General features: G+C 40.7%; 1 protein-coding gene across 1 annotated transcript in view; it reads right to left on the bottom strand.

Moving 5' to 3' along the window:
• Positions 1-19,935, bottom strand: part of MYRIP (myosin VIIA and Rab interacting protein) — a 238,475-nt gene that overhangs the window by 50,074 nt on the left and 168,466 nt on the right. Inside the window, exons 4-8 of the mRNA XM_082310973.1 lie at positions 6,953-7,089; positions 5,213-5,293; positions 4,500-4,597; positions 4,090-4,170; positions 2,165-2,314 (exon numbers count right to left, since the gene is read on the bottom strand). Coding sequence (XP_082167099.1) covers positions 2,165-2,314; positions 4,090-4,170; positions 4,500-4,597; positions 5,213-5,293; positions 6,953-7,089 — 547 coding nt within the window. The remainder of the gene's footprint in view (positions 1-2,164; positions 2,315-4,089; positions 4,171-4,499; positions 4,598-5,212; positions 5,294-6,952; positions 7,090-19,935) is intronic.

Raw genomic sequence — 19,935 nt, 5'->3', positions numbered from 1 at the left:
AGATTTGCTGTTAAAAGCTCGGACGCAAGAGTTCCAAAATCCACCTGGGAGGGAGTAAGGAGCTTTGCCTGGAAAGGGCATACGGCCATAGGGCCTCTCTGACAGCTTCCATAGAAGCTAGGTTTTGTTTTGGAAAGAAAAAAATATTGTGATTCTTTTGGCAGTAAAGGTAACTTTCTCAAATGATACACAGAGGAAAAACTGATGCAGTTTAGTCCTCCAAATCTGCTGACAGATCCATGCTTACCATTTGCAGCTGAATGAAAACAAAGTTGAATGGAAAGCAAGCTCAGAAAAAGGGATTTGGGTTGTTCCACTGCTCTTGATGAGAATCAAGCAGGCTGTAACTGCTCTTCATTTGCTCTGCACAAATTGGCTTTCAGTATGCTTTCCAGTAGACCCTTTGTTAGAGCTTCTATGACTTTATATCTGTTAGCCTAGTAGGCTAACATAACTGCAACTACATTCACTACGGGAGCAACTAGAGCTATGCTATCTTTCCAAGGGTGTCTGGTTTTACTAAGAAAATTCTCCTCTATCCAAAACAAAGCAAAAATAGACATGTGCACTTCAAAGGACAAAAGAAAACAATCAAACAAACTTAGCAAAGCAAAAGGCAGACACTGAATTTATGGGAGGGGTGAGAGAATTCAGACCAGATGGCCAAATTCATTTGTGTTCCTCAACGCACTGTGGGAAGAGAATTGGACCAAATGGTGACAAATGTGGTGTAGAACCCTGTGAAGAGGTAGAAAGTCCTTATAAAGCGCTGTACACATCTGGATCTCTAGTACTGACTGACGGCTGCAGAAGTTTTGAAGCTTTTGCTGCAGCTTTTCTCACCTTAGCGTGACATTTCTGCTACTCCAGTATTTTCCACAAAGTCTACTATTTCTCAAACCAACAAGCTTCCCTCTGGCAAAAATTTGGGACTCAAACTTGTTACTTCAGAACAGAATTTCAAAATGTGTTGAGTTCAAGCTTTACTCTCCAAATGCAGAACAACAACAGGTTTCTGGTATAATACCTGAGGATTTGAACAGTATATTCCCCTAGGTCCTGTCCTTAAACTCCAGAAAGAAAACTCAGTTGAGCCAGACACAAAATTAACTCTCCTTCTCCTGGCTCTTATGTTCCACAAGCAAGTTGCCTAGGAGCTACAGAGCAAAGCACTTAAACACGCTCACCATGACTTGTGATCACTTGGTTAACAGCAGCAGCTTAAACGCATTACTCCTTGAATTTGGAAATAGGTGGGGGACAAGAATGTGAATCTGTATCTCAGCAATTCTGGCCCACAGCCTTATATTCTGGAATAAATCTATTTTCACTGGCAGTGTAAGCTAGCAAACTTAGCTGGGAACTAAGGCACAGCACATGTTCAATTCTGGTGGCTCTGCCCAGTGGGGGAGAGGTGGTTCCTGGTGCAGTAGCAGGACACTTGGGAGCAGCAGTTTAAACCACTGTATCAAAATGCACTGGAACTCATCTGTCACTGCCCTCACTCTCCAATTGTGAAACAGCCTATCCAAGCCTATAGCTTATTTTCACTTCTCTTCCCTTGCTGCTCTTCTTAAAATGTTACTAATGCAGCTTGTCAGATTTTCTTCAGCTTTATAGCAGGAGCTAAAGGCACCATGCTGAGAAACAAGTGAAAGGAGGAGGAAATACTCTTTAGTGTAAGACATAAATGGTGCTCTACAGTTGGGTTTACTTTTTTGATGTTGGTGGTGGCTGTTTTCTTTAAGATGGCTAAGGATAAAAAAAAAAATATTGCAGAAATCTAACATTGTACAAAAGAAAATATAACTTTCAGCAAAAATCCAAATAAAAGCTAAGTGAGCATAAAAACTGTTTTAAGGAATAAACACTCAGGCATTGAGCCCTGTTAGCATTCAAATCAAGCAGCAAGACTGCTCATATCACAAACTTAGTCCTTCCCAACACACTCACCAATATAACACAAGGTCTGTGATGTACTTCCGTGGCCCATGATGTGCTAGGAAAGCATGCAACTAAGGGACAGTTTGTCCAGACACAGGTTTAATGCTTGTTCTCTGCAAGTCTCTACGTACCATTCCAGGCAGTAAGTATACTTATCTATGATTTCAATCCTGCAGTTTTGTGCAGCAGAAAACATCAATAGTTGTGCTAAGTCACTCACCCATAATGTGTAGGACCCCCTGCGGCTCCCTGGAAAAGTCAGCATACTCTGATCTGAGGCAGCGACAGATGCCAGGCCACTGCTCCTCGATGGTGGCCATTCAAAGTCAGCCTCGGCCTGCTCAGTTTTGCTTTTCTGCTTCTTTATAATCTGTAAGGTAGCGGGACAGGGGGTGGGAGGGGAGAAAAAAAGGTGCTTGGAAAACACTGAGCCGTATGGAGAAAAACTACACGAACCCTGTCTCAAGGCAAACTGCCTAGGAAGAACATTTGAGTTTTCCTTTGCTTTTGGTCCAGTTCATGCAAGGATGATTCTGACAACTTGCATGCATGTCTTATCTGATGTCATGCTGCTTGCAAGCACATAAGCATTGATACAATAAATCATAATCAATGCCTGTAGAAACATCAGAGGTGAATTAAATAAACATGGAAACCTGTTCCTACAGTAACACTTTAAACATTAGAAGCATCTAAGTGCCAAGTATTTTCTCAGACAAGAATTTTTGCAAAGAAACATAAAATACTAGGTATGAGGGGAATTTCAAAGGCTCCTGTGACATCTAGACACATTTCTACTGAAAACGAAGAGGTCTTAGGTGTCTAGGCACTATTTTTGTTTTTGAAAATCTACACTGTCTTAAGAGAGAGAGAAGATCATACAGACTACCTGTCTCCCTACACTGACAGATTATATCCTGCTACACTTCATTTCCACAACTTTTCTGACTCCAATTTAAAATATCTACAGAATATTATTACATGGCATAAAAGATCTTGTTAGGCAGCTTTTGACAAAAGTGGTAGCAATTCAAGCTTGGCTGAGATAGGCTCTGGACTATCAAAGATCTGATAAGCATAATTAATCTTCTAACATCCCTATTAAAAAAGAAGGCAGATTATTTTCCATCGAGCTGCTGCTCTTCTGGCTTTTTGTGATAGCCTTATAAAAACATGTTCCTCTTCTGGTGTGTGATCTATACATTGTTAAATGACACATCCCATACACAGATGTGGCAATTAGCTTAGTTGACATGGAGGGAGACTAACTTAGCAGAGTGGTTACTTTACTGATCACGGGACCTCAGCAGCACTCTGTTCATGCTCGTCTTGCCTTGCTCCAGACTGTCTAGACAAAATCAAGCGGTATCTGTTCCCGCTAGCCCTCCGTTTTTTATTGGAACAGACTGCCCAGGGAAGTGGTACAATCACAGTCCCTGGAAGTATTCAAAAAACGTGTGGATGTGGTGGTTAGGGACATGGTTCAGAGGTGGACCAGGCAGTTAGGTTAACACGTTGGACTCGATGATCTCAGAGGTCCTGTCTGACCTTAACGATTCTATGATTCTATGATTTCTGTGCTGCGTCAGTGCCAACTGCAAGCTTTGCAAGGAGAAGAACGAGCTTTCCAGAAAAAGCCACGTAAATCAGATACACAGAGGGTTCTGTGATTTTTTGGGTGTCTCTCTCACAGCATCATTAACAGAATTCTATTTTAATGATCAATGTTTTCTTTGTATGTGTTGCAGATGCAGGGTTCAGTAGAGTTGGTATGGTCAAGAGCCACACTTCTTTACGTTGGAAAACTTTTTGCCTTTTGGGAAGTGAAGTACAGATGTAAAATTCCATCAAGCAGGGGCCTCCTCTTCCAAGCAAGGATATCACAGACCTGAGGGAGTGGTACCTCTCAGCTCTGAGGGAGTAGGCCATCAGCTTAGGCACTGGATTAAGCTTATTTATAAATCAATCTCTCTGTCAGATGTAGCTGATTAAGCCTATGCTGTGATAGTTGAAATTGCAAGTTGTCGTTTACTCTACTTTCTACGTTGCTGTCATCCTTTTTGCTATTAGCAGAGTCAAAGCTCACCAGACTAAAGGATTGTGTTTTGGCTATTAAACAAGCTAGGGAAAAAATGCATGCCATACCTTCTGCACGATAGTTGTGGCCAGCTCTTCTATGAGGTCCTCCTTGTGTTCCTGCAAGTAACAAGCCTCGTTCTGCTTGTCCTGCATGAAAATGGATATCTGTAGTTGCTAAAATCACACAAAAACAGCCTTTCCACAGAAATGGTATATATCAGGAAATGGATAATATGCCCTGTTGGCACTGTGGGAAGAAATTATAGGTACTTACATTGCATGTCACCTTCTGAAATGCAACATGCATCTTGGATACAAGTTCATAAAACCCACACCCAGCTCTTTAGGTATGGCATGAGATAGTCACTACTTCTTTACGTTTTCTTTTGTATCTACTTGGTTTTGTACCACTACCCAAATTAAAAGAAGGATAATTGTTCTATTTAAATTAATACTTTTTTTTTTTTAAATGTTACCAGGCTGTCACTGTAGGTCTCTGCCTTAGAAATAGCTTCTTCCACTGCTTCCTCTGCAACACGTAAGGCCACAGCAAGGGTATCCATCATGCTGTGTCCTAGGTGAAGAATAAGAAACACCACCATGCTCTTTATACATGTATATTTTGCATAATGAGCTCCAAAATTCAGACTCATATTCTGGACATATATTCAAATCTTAGGTTGTTCATGACAAAGTTCATTTCCTCAATCCATAATTATGCACAGTAAAATAAACACCTTAAGACAGAGAATTTTGTCTCAATCTCTATGTTATTTCTTAAATGTAAATATTAAATACAATAAAACACAGTATTTTTATGTTGCTTATTTTAGAATCCAGCAAAATAGTTAGGAGGAAATCATAGAAGAAAATTTGTAAACTTCCTATAAACACCAACAGAATATAAGGAAGAGAATGAAAAAAATATAAGAGCATAGGAAAGGAAATGGGAGAGAAGTAACAAAAACCGAACATTAAGAAAATCATGCTAGAATAAGCATATATTAGCTGTGATACTGAAGCAAGGTATCCCAGCATGGTACAGAAAGGATTTTCAGTATCTTGCTAAATGTTTCAGCTAAAAGATTGTTGGATCTCTGAACAAGACTTACCAGCACTCTAGGCTACTTGTCCACTAATTTAAAGTGTAAGGACTGTATTTTAATCAAACGAGTTTTTAGCAGCATACCTTCTGTCTGACGGTAGAATGTAGAGTCACTGCCACAAATGCTTCCTTCATTTTCAAAACTTCCTTCAAAAAAACCTCCTTCTGCTCAAAAAAGACAGTACCGTGCATTAGTATAAGTACCCATTAACGGCAGAGGCATTATTAGATTAGAATATTCACTCAAGATATGGTGGCACCGCACACAAAGAGGGATAACCGGAAAATTCCTCCTACCTTTTGTATAAAACATGACTACAGCAGCTTTTGTACAAAACATGACTGCTTTTATATGAAAGACCTCTCATTCATTTTGGATGGAGAAAACTATTCATACAGTAATAGAGAGAGAGAGAGGAAGAAGCTACTAGGTATAAAACTTACACGGTAGAAGTTAAGTACAGGGAACTTGCCTTTAATATGACATTTGGGGTTGAAATAGATTCTACATTTTAAAGGGCAATGCTGTATAAATAAGCCAAAACCCAGACACGTATACTAGCATTTATCTTCAAAGGGAACAAAAGGTTTACCTAACAATCACATGGAGAGCAGGAGAAAGTTAGCAATGACATTTGGACTCAAAGGCCTTCCTCAGAAAGGTCTCACAGAGAGTGCATATACCACTGCAACTCGTTACTGCATTGTTCGCATTTCCATTCAAGGACAAATTCAGTGAAACTAGGGCTTAAGTAAAGGCAACATATCATAGTAAAGTTCTGAAGGATCCATCCCCAGTTTTTAATTCCCTTGTCCCACTTCTGCCCTCACTGACACCGCTTTTCTTGTCTTCATACATATTTGTTCTCAACTGTTAAGGAATCTTCTCTAGAAAAACGAATGTGATACAGAGAAAGCAAAAAGAATAATAAATCAGAATTTAATGCATAGGTTGCTCCTCCCTAGAAGCTTTTATACCAATATTCATAAGAAACACCTAAAATTTTCACTCAGGACTAGAGAGTCCACTTACCATCCTATATAATTTCAGAAAAAGACAAAGTAAAGACTACAGAAAAATTACGCTCTCTGTACAAATTTCAAAAGAATTACCTTAGGTAAGTATCTAGTCCAATAAATCCAATGAAATTTCAAACATTCAGCTAGCTGTGTAATTTGTTAAAGTTACCAGTATGACACCAAACGCCACCTCTTCTAACCCGTTTTATATCTCCAATTACTCTCTTATGTGGTGATGAATTGTAACATCATAGTTAAAGGAGAATTGTGTCTTTTCATGTAAGAGGGTGACACCAATACTTATTTGGCATCTTTTAACCATTTATGGACATCAATACAAAAATAAGATGTGGCCAGTTTCAGATCCAAATGCAAAACTCTAAGTGAAGACAATCTAAGTTTTGGTCAACTTGGGCACTGAATGTATCCCATGTTAACCAAATTTAGCTTCAAACACCATGGAAATGCGCTCCAAGGCCAAATGTTGAATGCAAATTATTTTCTCATTCATTGTATACTCAGAACTGTGATAAATTTTGGAAGACGGGCTAGAATACAAACTGCAATTTACAGACTGAAGATAACAGTTCTTCTGTATCACTGGCATAATAAAGCTTAAACATTCTTTGAATTCTTAAATAGCTCTCTAGACACTTTACCTCTTTTTCCTCTCTGCTGAGGTATTTCTTTTAAAAAAAAATAGCCTTAAAAAAATCTTTTTTGAAATAATCCCAGAATTTCCATTGTCTCAGCTTGTGTGTTAAAATAGATAAGCTAATAAGAAATCAACACAGCTTTCCTTACCTGTTACGTCAGGACAAACTCCGCTCTCCAGTCTATGCTTCTTGTATAAGTTCTTCAGGACTTTGGCACTTCCAAAACACTTAAAACGGCTTTTGACATTATTATAGTACCAGTCCAGAGATTGGGTCCTTAGGAGCCTAAACCAGAAAAATACATATTTGGAATGATTCTACAACAGATAATGTAAACAGTTTACCATTCTTTTATGTAAAAAAGGATCTTTTAGGCCTCAGAGCATAAACATACTAATTTCTGAATACTTCTTTACTGTTTGTACTTTGCAAGTGCCCGGTATACTGGGGGGGGGGGGGGGGGGGGGGAGGTAACTCATGAGCAAATATCTGCTTCACATTACTCAAGGTTTTATTTGGTTTCACTACTATCAGAAGAAGTGCTTTCCACTTTTACGTTATAATGCCAACATGATAGCCTTTTGAAAAATATAAACAAGCCTTGGAGCAGCACAGGAAATTTTTAAAAACAGCCTTTATTTACAGAGATTTATAGATAATGTAAGAACATTAGCCCATGAATGCACCACAAAAAATAACGTTTTCATAAAAATATATCACCGTTTTTATTTGGGGAAACCAATAGCATAGACAAAGCGTAATTAGAGGACCTCAAAGCAGAATGAGCAAAGAACGGTAGGCAGACAATGTTTGGGGCGGGGGGGAAGGACTCACAACTGCAGTTTGGTTTCTTAGTTTCAAGAGTAAGCATCACTGATGTCAGTAATTCATCCTAACGGATTTGTCCCCAGAGCTCATACACTTTTATAAAGCCATGAGAAACTATCAAGCTCCGTATTCTTTTCCACATAGCGGAGGGCTCTTGCTCCACCTGTTACTTCAGTAGCGGGTAGTAGACAACCTGCACCATATTCCAGGCAACACAACTACAGGTTACTGCAGGGTAACCCACAGCAGACCCGTGTGTTTCCTACTGACGGTGTCACTGGAGGGGGGGATCCTAGGGGCCCACCTATAAATTAAAGCTAACTTACCCAAAAGCCTCCAGGAAGGAGAAATAAGTCTGAGCCAGTGAACATGAACTAATTCTGAGCGTTTGCTTCCCCGTTTGAGCTCATTTGTTGCTTTGCACGTTGCCACAGTAGTTTACTCTTAATTAATTTACTGCACTTACATTGCAGGAACCAAGATATTTTCATAGGACATGAAAACATTTCTTATAAAACAGTCTTTAGTATAGGCTGTAAAGGTAATGTTGCCTCTGTAATAATTATAAAAAGTGGGGTCTTGGAACTAGATGCCCTATGGAGCTTGTTACATAATTAAGCAAAGAGATGATTCTTAACACCAAGATTTTAGAAAACAAAAGGCTAAGGTTAGTGTCTGGTTTCAATATATGACCCCCTAAAGAAATGATGTTACTATCAGGAGTGCTGGACTCTCAGCACTTCCAGATTTGAAGACATTCAGATGATTTAATTCCGTTTTTTAAACCTGGGGTCGTGGGTGAAAAACAAAATAAAATGAAAGCCCCACTGTAATCTTTAGATTTTCCTTCATGGACTCTAGACTTTTCTTTATATAAAGTGCAAAGCAAGTGACAATCCACAATTTTTGTTTGACACACACCATTTCATAAGCAAATAAAATCTCACCTATTGAGGGACTAGCAATATAGTTCTTCCTCAGCACTGGACCTCGGGAGATACTTGATAACAAACAAATACGCTGAGCCCGAGGTTTCGACTAAATAGTTGTAGTCTGGCTCCGGATTTTTTGAGTTTCAATATATTGCTAAAAGGGAATGTCTACTTCACATAAAAGCAGAACATCATTATATAGTCCACTTCTCTGTTACCACTGGAAAGTGTTTAGTAGCAAACACCAGCAGTGGGAAATTAAAAATAAAAATCAATGAAGCCTATCTTATTCAAACTGTGAACTCTTAAAGTTATGTTAGTTGCTCTACTGAAGACAAAAACCAAAGGAAAAGCACATAATGGAACAGAAGCATATTTTTTTCTGTATGCTGTATCAGCAATTAGATGTAGGAGAGATGTTTACAGATAATGTAAGAGTGTTAGCCCTTTACTATCTGTTTGCAGAGTAGTATCCCAAGCCAAACTATGGTTCCCAAGAGGCTGATTAGTTCCAATATTCACCATTCTACAAATATCACTAACATGTGACAAGGGCAAAAATCCTTTTTTTCTGGAAAAAGTCCTTACGGTGCACAGATGACTGACATCTCATGAAGCACAAGTGGCTGGTGACAGAGCACGAGCAATGGGAAGCATGCCTTGGTCTGTCTGTGAAGTACAGGATTTCTGAATTTCTATAATGCTGCCACCAAGAAATTTGTTATGATGCCTGTCCAAGTCTTGATCCACTGATGAGGGCCTGACTTCTGGCACAGTGATGAATCTGTGAATGGAAGCAAATTTCTCTCCCAAACCTGCAATTCTTTGGCATTTTGAGAACCTGCCTTCTTTGTGGGCAGGAACCATTTGGTCTCATGGAAACTGCATGTCCTGGTTTCAGCTGGGATAGAGTTGATTTTCTCTTCCTAGTAGCTGGTATAGTGCTGTGTTTTGGATTTAGTATGAGAATAATGTTGATAACACACTGATGTTTTAGTTGTTGCTAAGTAGGGCTTACACCAGTCAAGGACTTTTCAGCTCCCCGTGCTCTGCCCAGTGCACAATAAGCTGGGAGGGGGCACAGCCAGGACAGCTGGCCCAGACTGGCCAAAGGGCTATGCCATACCATATGCCGTCATGCCCAGTATATAAACTGGGGGGAGTTGGCCAGGGGGCAGCGATCACTGCTCGGGAATGGGCTGGGCATCAGTCGGCCTGTGGTGAGCAATTGTATGGTGTATCACTTGCTTTGTATATTATTATTGTATATTATTATTACTACTACTACTACTCTAGTTCATTTTACTTCAATTATTAAACTGTTCTTATCTCAACCCACCAGTTTTCTGACTTTCACCCTTCCAATTCTCTCCCCCATCCCACTGGGGCGGGGGGTGTGAGCGAGCGGCTGCGTGGTGCTTAGTTGCCAGCTGGGGTTAAACCATGACACTGCATCAGAAAGGAACAAACACTATGTCTTCTGCTTGCTGAATTTGATTCACTTTTGTCCGCTGAGGTTCTACAGGTGCTGGGAGTTTAAGATTTCAGTTAATAGTACAGAGTAACAATCATTATGATGGATAAAACTAAATCTGCACGACTGGGTTGGAAGCAGCTTAGCAGAAGGTATTGGCCCGGAAGGATGCTCTTCTTGCCACTGTCCACAGAATAGCAGTATCGCCGCTTTAGGGCTTTCAAGATCCCTACCAACTACCTTAGCACATTTACCAAGCAACCTCAGCTCGCTAGCTCAAAATGCTAAACTTGTCATCTTCTTGGAAGCCAAGTAGACCCAGTTCTTAATATTCACACTGAGTGACAAGGTACCAAAGGCAGAAAGTCACCTATCTCATTATACAAACTGTATGAGTTAAGATAGTCAGTTATGAATGCTGACCCTGCACCTTGGGAAAAACAAGAGATGGGATCCACTGCAAGCCTGCTTCCCCATCTCTTTCCTCGCGTTACCGTGTTTTTCTGGGTCTGATCAATAAATACTGTTTCTGTACAAACAGAAGCTAACAACACTGATTTTTTTTAATGAGGTGAGACATTGCTTTGCAACTAACACAATTTTAGAGACAGGCTTTGTATTTGTAATGATAACATTTTCCATATGTGAACTTTGGAAGAGTCAAAAGGACAGATTATACAACTCACAGCAACAATGAAAGAAGAAATGCTTGCCTCTTTGTACTGGCTAATCTGGTGTAAACACAAGGATTGGGATATTTTTTTTTTTTTATTTCCTCATTGCTGCAGGATTAACACTTTGTGAGTAATCTAATCAGCTCATGCTTCTCTCCTGTGTTGGAGAGCTACCAACAACTCCAAATCTATGCCTCTGTCCTGCACACATTTTACAGCAGATTACCATGCCTCCTCTAAAGCTTTTCAGCCTCTCAGCTTTCAAATAAGTCACAATGTCCCTGCTGATTCCTCCTGGGGAGAAAGGATTTGGAGAAGAGAGTAGTTTTCTCATAGATACTAAAATAAAGGAGCCACTCAAAAGAGAAATAAGAATGTTTTTGCCTTATTGCAAAATCCTTTAATGTTGACCTGTATTTTAAAGCTGTATTCTGCAAAAGCAGTCCATAAGTCCAGAATAATGAAAGACTATGACAGCACTAGCATTAAATTGTTGCAATGAAACACTTCCCTTATTACCTCTATGTGGTGGTGCATCCCCCCGTCCCTTCCTGGGTTGCTTTACAGCCTCAGTAACTCCCATCAAAACTTGGCCTTTGTGTAACGAGTTTGGCGGTTGAGCGTCCCTTGACTGTATCAAAACTCTTACATGGCTGAGGTGGGAGCAGCACTGTCTGTGCCAGGGAGGCAGCCCTGACAACCTTGGAACATATTTTTCGCCTGTACCCATCACCTCCTGACAGCCTCAGGGCCTATCTTATCTGGGTTGTAAAACAGGAGGATCTGTACCAGCATCGCTGGAATTTTTGAAAACTTTAGTAATTTCCAACATGGGTTGTGAAAGTGGGATGAAAATTTACTGATGCCTGAAGTCAATCATCTCGCGACCCTATAAACCAGCGGTACCAAGTGAGACCCTTTAAGCTCTCCTGGACCGCAGCGGGCTGCGCCAGCATCTCCCTCTGAGTGGGACGCCTCTCAGAGCAGTGAACTCTTAAGTTTGCATACGGAGGCCTGGCAACAGGACCTAAGCTGATCTCCAGCTCCCTTTGCTACTTGAGGCTCGACTTTCGCCCACTGAGACAATCATTTAAAGTGAGTATTTCACTGAACTCAAGGAGAATTTTTATAGGTGCCTTTATTTGCACATATTGCATTTTCACTAAACCCGAGGGAATTTCAAAAGGTACCTTCATCTGCACATATAGCGAGTATTTCACTGAAGTCATGGCAAATTACTATCTACCTTTATTAGACCTATTGTGTGAGTGTGTGTGAATCGATTCAAATATTGTAGTAAACCTCATTTAATCGCTTCGTAGATGCTAGATTAATCAATGATTAGTTACTGCTAAATTCTTGCGATTCTCTCTTAACTGTGAACAAACCTTAAACTGCTGTTAGAGATATATAATCCTTAGACATAAACCACTGACCAAGTCTGAGACTGGGATTGGATCCAGCCGCACCTAGGCTCCGCTCTGAGAAGGAGTTTAGAAAGCAAGGGGGTCCTTTCTGAATCTTGTGACTTGACGCGAGGGCCCCCTTTACCCCGCTTTTTGTATTTTCTTCTATCTCAATTTTCCCTTCTCTCTGTCTGTATATATACTCCATTCATTTAAGTAATAGAGTGAATCTTGCCATCAAACTTTGTTTAATCACCCTTTTTATACATTTCTATTAAAATCACCTTTTACAAATCTTTTTGGTGGTGATTATATAAGCGACCTAACCACTTATCCATGACACTCTAATAGAAAGTGTGCAAGTTCTTTCCGTGAAATGAAAGTTCACACTTAAAGGATATTAGTTGCATGCATTTTAAAGAAGCAGGAATGGTTGAAGCCATTTCTCTCTCTTTCTGTGCCATAAAGACTGCTGTATCTTTATTGCTAAATAGCTTTAAACGCTAAGGACATTATTTATGTTATATAATACTGCCATGGAGTTGAGTTGCATTCTGAAGTGCTTTTGGCAGAGGGGAATAATGTGATTTTAAAATTCTGCCTTACTAGAAAGTGTGAAAGCTAGGCAGACAGTTTCTGTTTAATAACGTTAAAACTTGAATGAGTATTATAAAGCCCCAGTCTTTTTTTTAGTGCAGCAATGTGTTTGCCTTAATCAAGTAGCACGGTAAGAGGAACGGATAAGCCCATTAAAACCTTTACAAGTAGTTGTCAGTACACTTCTCACCTGCAGCACCCAACTACTCAATTTTTAGCCTTCTCCTGAGGAAAAAAAAAAAGTACAGCAGCTGTGCTGGGGAGTGGGGACATGAACCATCTCTCTCATTATTAGTGATGATCACAAGAAGATCACGTGAAAGATGCCACCCACACACGATGACAAGTATTCGCTACTCAATACAGAGGAGGTTGTTTAGTGACCAATTTACCACTTTTATTTTTTTTTCTTCTGAAAAGTTGTGAGCTTTTACTTGGTCTAAAGGCAATATGAATCTTCTGCAATAAATTTTCTCTAAAAGGTAGTGCCAACTTAATGTTTGTGACCTTAATCTCTACTTATAACGCAAGTTGAACTACAAGGAAGCATTTTATAACAACAAGATTTTTCCATGAACTTTGTGAGAAGTTTTCTCCCACAAGAAGAACTTGTCACTTACAGAAACTAGACTGCAGCTCAGTAAGTCAGGAGGTGCTTCTGGGAATCTGAACTTACATTATTCAGAGTGAATACATAATCACTTGGAGTTTCCTTGCTGTTGACTTGCACTAGAAACTGAAGACTCCTTTTCAGCTTTACACTCCTATCTTAGTGCATCTTCCATAGCTTTGTGCCAACAACCAGGCTAGTAAACTCTTCTAGCCCCTCAGTCTGACTCCAAAATCAGAGCCACAAACTTCACCTTCACATCAACAACTGTTTGTACAAATGATTATGCCAAACAATTCCTATTTCTGAGCTCACCTCCATATTACATATTGTGAAATCTTAGACATGAGTTTCATGGCACCCTGCTAGAGCCTCTTATGTTCACTCGAGGTGGAGGCGTCCCCTGGAGCCCCAGCTGCCAGCTCAGCCCCTTGAGGCTGATTCCTCTCCCCTCATTCATAACCTTTGCCATCTTTCTACTGGAATGAGTAAGGCTGTAGGCTAAATGACACTACCTATTGCCTCCCTGCAGCCCCACCGATTCTGTCGATGGTCCACAATGTGTTAAGATACTGAAAAATCTGACTTTGTGACCCTTAGGTAAATAATGACAGTGTAATAATCACAGAGTAATATCTCTAAATATAATTTTTATACCTCCTTTTAACAGGAAATGGTGCTTCTTTAAATACTCGTTTATTCTTTTTAAATGTCTTAAATTCATTCCCACCCCCCCCAATTAGTCCAGCATTACCACTGCATTTACTAGTAGCAGACTTATGGGTTGGTTGCAACTTTCATTATAAACTCAATTTTTCAGGGTTTTATAACTTAGTTGTAAGATGTTCCCCATGGTTCTTACTTTGTTAAACAGGAAATAATAAAAAGGACCCAGTAGCAGGCCCACTAAAGTAATGTCCATCATAAAAAAGGTCTTCATTAAACAACTGTTTAATATTCTTGAATGGGCACCAGCACTACTCAGCCCTGAAACACAGACATTCAGCAGCAATTTCTCAGACAAGTGATGATCAGCGAACAACTAATCAAGCTCACTAGAAACCAAATAAAACAGTTGCTGAAAACAACTTTTTATCTGCGGAAAAAAAGAAGGGAAAAAAAAAAAAAAAAGGCTTTAAAAATTGTTACCCCGTGCTTTTCGTGCTATGCCCGTGCCCTAGTGTAACATCTAACCTCAGGTCACTTGAGATCTGCATTCAGCAATTGGCTAGATTAACTCAGGAAGGGAGCTGCTTTACAATTCTTGGACCTTTTTACTTTTGTGGATGTGACAATTTTTTTAAATTAAGTAATGGAAATTAAAAAAGCCAGACAAACCCACCTCTGAAATACAGGACTATCCACAGATCAGAACTGCTGCTCTGTGGGAGACTCCAAAACTCCACGCAACCACATCAAACTGAAGAAATATTAGAAGCTTAAATTTTCAGTGGAAAAGCAACATCAGGTTTAGTTTTCACTGTTTCAAAGCACTCCTAAGGCTCCTTGAACTGCCCGGAGGCTCGGCCATGAGTGAAGAGATGTAGGGATTGGGAGCCAGGGGAAGACTGCCTGCTGAGCTATGCCAGATCTGGGACACCGATGGACAGGACCCCTCCAAAGACAACCTCCTTAGCCACACCGCTGGGCAGGAGGCAGGGGCATGCTGCAGTTAAATATTCTTGTCTAACCACGAAGTTCCCCCACAGGCAGGTGACCGGTGCTGTAGGACCAACCTCCTTGAAGCCCTTCTTCTCCTGGGGAGATGCACGTCCATCACCCTCCGGCTGCATTGGCACCATGTTATGCATCAGTTCTCTGGGAAACTCCAGCTAATCCAGATTATGCCGCCTCAGGCGCACTGTCTGTCACAGGCCCCCTGACACAGGCCCTCTCCCCGTACTGGCCTCACACAGAATACGAAGCAATAGGCCCTTGTTTCTATTTCCCAGGCACTGAGTGGCCTCAGCCTGGTGCTGAGAGAAACAATTAAGATTTAGCCTGTCACTTCTTATTCACTCAGTTTTAGAGTAAAATTGCTTCAAACTCAGCATCCTGAAATATTCTTTCTCTGCCAATAGCAATATTTGCTTTTTCCCTTGGGCTGATGTTTTAGAGGCTTGTAATGTACTGTTCTTTATAAATTGTTGAATTAAAGTATTTCAGTTCCTTTCAGTTTCAGTGAAATCAAACATACTTCCAGGTTCAAGATGCAACTTCACCTTCATTCCCTTCAGGATGAATCATTACTATAGCACACGAACACCCCACACAAGAATATCCTGCCAACGCTCAGTTTGCTAAAAATCAGGCTTAAAATAAAATAGAGAAAGTTCAGCCCCCTGAAGCCCTGAACAGAAACTTCTGTACGTCAGCCTTTGGCCAAGCTCATTTCATTCCAAGACGGGACTTAAATTTCCCTGACTGTTTTGCATATATCCCCTGCCTGTGAAAGGCAGTTGTTCAGGCCTCAAGAACAACAGCTCGTCGTAAACATTTAGCCCAAAAGGCGACTGTTAACTGTTCGTGACACTTCCTTTCCAAGCTTTCAGTTGAAATCCTATTTATTTTCCTCTAATGGCATTCTGCAGATCACCCATCACTTAAGAAGCGCTGCTCCAGAAGATTTCTTCTTCCAGTTATCCACAGCAGAGGGCTGCACCCGGATTACACTGCGACACGTGAAAGCACGGCACGCTGACCCGTGGAGGTGCCTCACAGGAAAGGCTACAGCAATGCATGCTGAACGCTACGCTCAGTGGTCAGCAAAATCCAAGTAACAGCAGAGAAGAGACCGTCTCAAGTCCAAGCATTTACCCCAAAATGAAGACTGTCTAACCCAGTGAAAACATCATCTGTCTTTCCCACAAGTGGAACAAAACAACTTTCCGTGTCCCTCCCAGTGAAATCATGACTCCCCTGTGCTAGCAGAAATGAACCTGGCCCAGCAATCGCTCTGCAGCCTACAGTATGTTAATTATTCAGAGAGCTCAACCTACACTATTGTACTATATAAGCCATTTCCTAAAAATATGCATCCTCCCAACCATTCACTGAGAAATTCACTGCCCCAGTTTTGGCCTTTAAATTCCAACATGGAGCAACATACAAGAAATAATAAACTAAGGTTAGCACAGAGGAAAAAAAGGAATTTTTTTTTTCCCCCAAAAGACAGCTGTATGTGCAACCCTCTAATTTGCTTACTCTGTCTCCTTTACCTTTGAAATTAGAAGTCAAGAAGTTAGATGTGGAGGAAGACAGCATAAGTTTTATACAGAAAACCTAGATATACTTTCTGAAAGGAAGAAAAATCAAAACTTGTAACAAGTTCACCTGATCCTGATTATTGAGGGAAGTACTAAAGCATATACTACCTGGGCCCTTTAAACCAAGCCTCAGTGACTTTCCAAAGGGAGACACCAAGGATTGCTCACTGCAGCATGTGCCAAAGCGCAGGAATCACTTGCTGCATTTTGCAGCAGGCCACAGTAAGTGACTGGAACCTTCCCTTAAAATACTTTACCGGCTCATAAAAATAAGATCATGAGCCATACTAGTTCAAATAGAAGGTTCACCTAGCCTCTTACTCTGTCTCTGGCCATCAGCAGATGCCAGGGAAAAGATGACAAGAAAGGTGCAAGTGCGGAGTGACCCTGGCTTCGACACACTCTACACCTGTCAGCTCAGGACTCCGGGTGTGACATTTACAACAGCCCATCCTCAAAGGACACTCTTTGACGGACTCATCTTCCATAAATTTGGCTATACTTAACCTAAATCTAGACATACTTTTGGCCTCCTCAAAGCTCTCTGATGATAGAGTCCACAGCTACATGGCACACAGATGCATTTGTGACCCACGCTCCCAGTGGTAGCTTGATCATCTAATCCACATTAAAATAAACCATGAAATTGCTGATCTTTAAACATATAATTTAATTATTGGAAAGTAATCAGTATGCAAGAAATCAGGAGTAAAACATTTTCCTCTAACAGCCTTTTTGAAAAAAAGAACAGAGAAGGTACAGGTGTCCCTCTCTTAGGAAAATAACAGACTTAACTGATGCTTTATTAAAAAAAAGAAGAAAAAAAAAAGGAAAGATTAGGTGCAATTTGTAACCCCTGTACTAGCAAAACAACATTCCTTGGAGATCACATCTAGACTACAGATAAATGTTTGCATACATTTGCTGACAGACATTACATGGAATGATTAAACACTGGCTATATGCAGTGACAAATAACTTGGTGGGTATGGATCGGGTTTGCTCAGTGGTAGATTGTGATCTTCCAGAACTCACACGTTCAGGCAAAGTCAAGCCCATGAAACACAAGAGGTCTAGACCTGAGGTTTACACCTGTAAACTCAGCTGATGTACCCCTGATGGTTCCTGTAACCCAGTCAGAGCATTTACACCCTCAAACTCTCCCTGAGAAATGCCAGACCTGACATACCACCTTCGGTTCAGATTTGCACCCTTTTGTTATTTACCCCCGCCCATGCTGCCATCTAACGATAAATTTGCACTTACCCAGCACTATGTGTACACCCCTCCATCACCACATCCTCCTTCCTTTTTGGCAGTCGTCTGCATACTTAACTTACTTTTCCTATGAAGCTATTTGGGTCTTCTCTGAATTTTACAGTCTTCCAATTACATTTCCCCAGAATTAAAGAGGTTCCTTTGACAGGGGCTTACTGCAACAAGATACCTCCCTTTTAAGGTTTCTGCAAAGGATAAGATTTGAACAAGTGGTGGCTGGACATAGGTCAGGTTCAGTGGTTTTTGCACATCATCCCAAGTTAATCTTCTTATATGAAAATGGTCAGGCTAAAAAAGTCTTCCAGCTTAACTTGGGCACAAAGCCATCATTCTGGTTTGTGAATGAAGGCTGTGACTGTGAGTTTGGCAAGGACCATTTTCAAGACTATTCCCCACAGAGGATAAGTGTCCTGCAGCAGGTGAGGAAAACACTGAGACAATATAGGGTATAACTGGAGTTACAGTTTGATCCTCCAATAGGAAAACACACATAAGAGTAGAACATGTCAGCATTTAAACGAGCTATTTTGCCCTGTATTTTCCCTGTGAGGCAGTATGGCAGGAACCCCTCGCTCACGAATTAATGCCTATTTAGCATATTAACCCAACGTGCTGCCCCCAGGAAGCATGTTGTGTTTTAGGGTAATTCAAGTAAATATATGGATTTTGCAGCAGTTATAAAAGTCAATTTTTAAAAAAGAAGAGGGTTTTCAAACCCAGTGCTCCACTGTAATTTAGCTGACTATGAACACCGGGGTGAAATCACGACCATGGAGAGTTAACGGCAGTTAAAGCAATGACCTAAGAAGGGGCAGGACCTCTCTTCAGGCATCTACCAGCAGTAAAAGATTTAAGAAGCCATATCCAATACAGCTCCTGACAGTATCTCAGCAAGAGCTAATAAGCTTTTGCCATAACAACGTTTACAAGGATGTTTGCCATGTCTTACAGCCATTAGTGAATATTTTTTCTCCATTTTTGCTTTGTAAAGTGAGCATCAGTTGACTGATGCTTATTTATTCAGAGCTGACTTCTGAACCTAAAAGTTCAAAAGGCTGCATTGCAGGGGAGCTTGCAGTGCAAGTTACTACTGCTTTCAAGCCGCTTTGGCGGATCCTTAGGCCATGACAGAAACGGCATCACACAGGTGTTCCCCTTGCCCCCACACATGATGAGCAATACCTAGATCACTCTCAGCAGATATACAGCTAGCCTGTTCTTAATGACTGCCGATGCTGCAGAGCTCCCCCAGCCATCCACTCTGAGGTTTTCCTATCCTAATGTTCAAGGGTTTTCTTAACATTTAAGCTGAATCTTCCCTGTTTCTATTTAAACAAGACAGTTTAAGATGTTTGCTCTTTTCTTCTTTTTTTAAAGGCTAAAGAATCCTGTTTCATCCCAGATCATGTTTTCTAGCCACCTGATCATTCCCACTGTTTTTTTCCTGGGACAAGGGAAAAAAAGACCCAAGTGGTCTACATCTTTGTTTAAACACAGATCCCAGAACTGGTAATTTGAGGCCTTACTAGTCCTCTTTCAAGAAAGCCAAATGTAACTGTCGGGATACGACTCAGCACAGTGCAGACCCTGTGGATGAGAGCACCAGATATGCCATGGTGATATTGAATCTGAGCTACACAATGCCGTGAGTCACACATCTGTCAAAGCCTTGCTGAGACTCGCAGCATAGAAACTGCCAACTCTTCAAAAAGAAAGATCCTGTCAAACTAAGTCAAGGGTATTTTCACTCCACCTTTTCGTTAGATTACATGGATGCCACTTTCAGAAATGAGATTTAAAGTGTATCTTCTCACTAGCTGGCAGATATACCAATGGGCTAAAATGTCACTTTTGTGGGAGAAATCCAGGCACTCAGCTGTTACACCTTCTTATCAACCAGCGAATAACTCTCCCAGATAACAAAACCATGAAGCCTGTCATTCACAAGAAGCCTTATGGTCGTATCTATACCAGTTCTACCCCATCTGCACAAAAAGCCCATCTGTCTTCATTTTACTCCCACTTTCATTTCTAGGTTGGTGTGTAACAAGCCCCAGATGTTACTG

The sequence above is a fragment of the Platalea leucorodia genome (assembly GCF_965183815.1).
Source record: "Platalea leucorodia genome assembly, chromosome: 1".
NCBI lineage: Eukaryota > Metazoa > Chordata > Aves > Pelecaniformes > Threskiornithidae > Platalea > Platalea leucorodia.
Note: the sequence above shows the minus strand (reverse complement) of the source record. Positions and strands in the feature narration are given on the sequence as shown.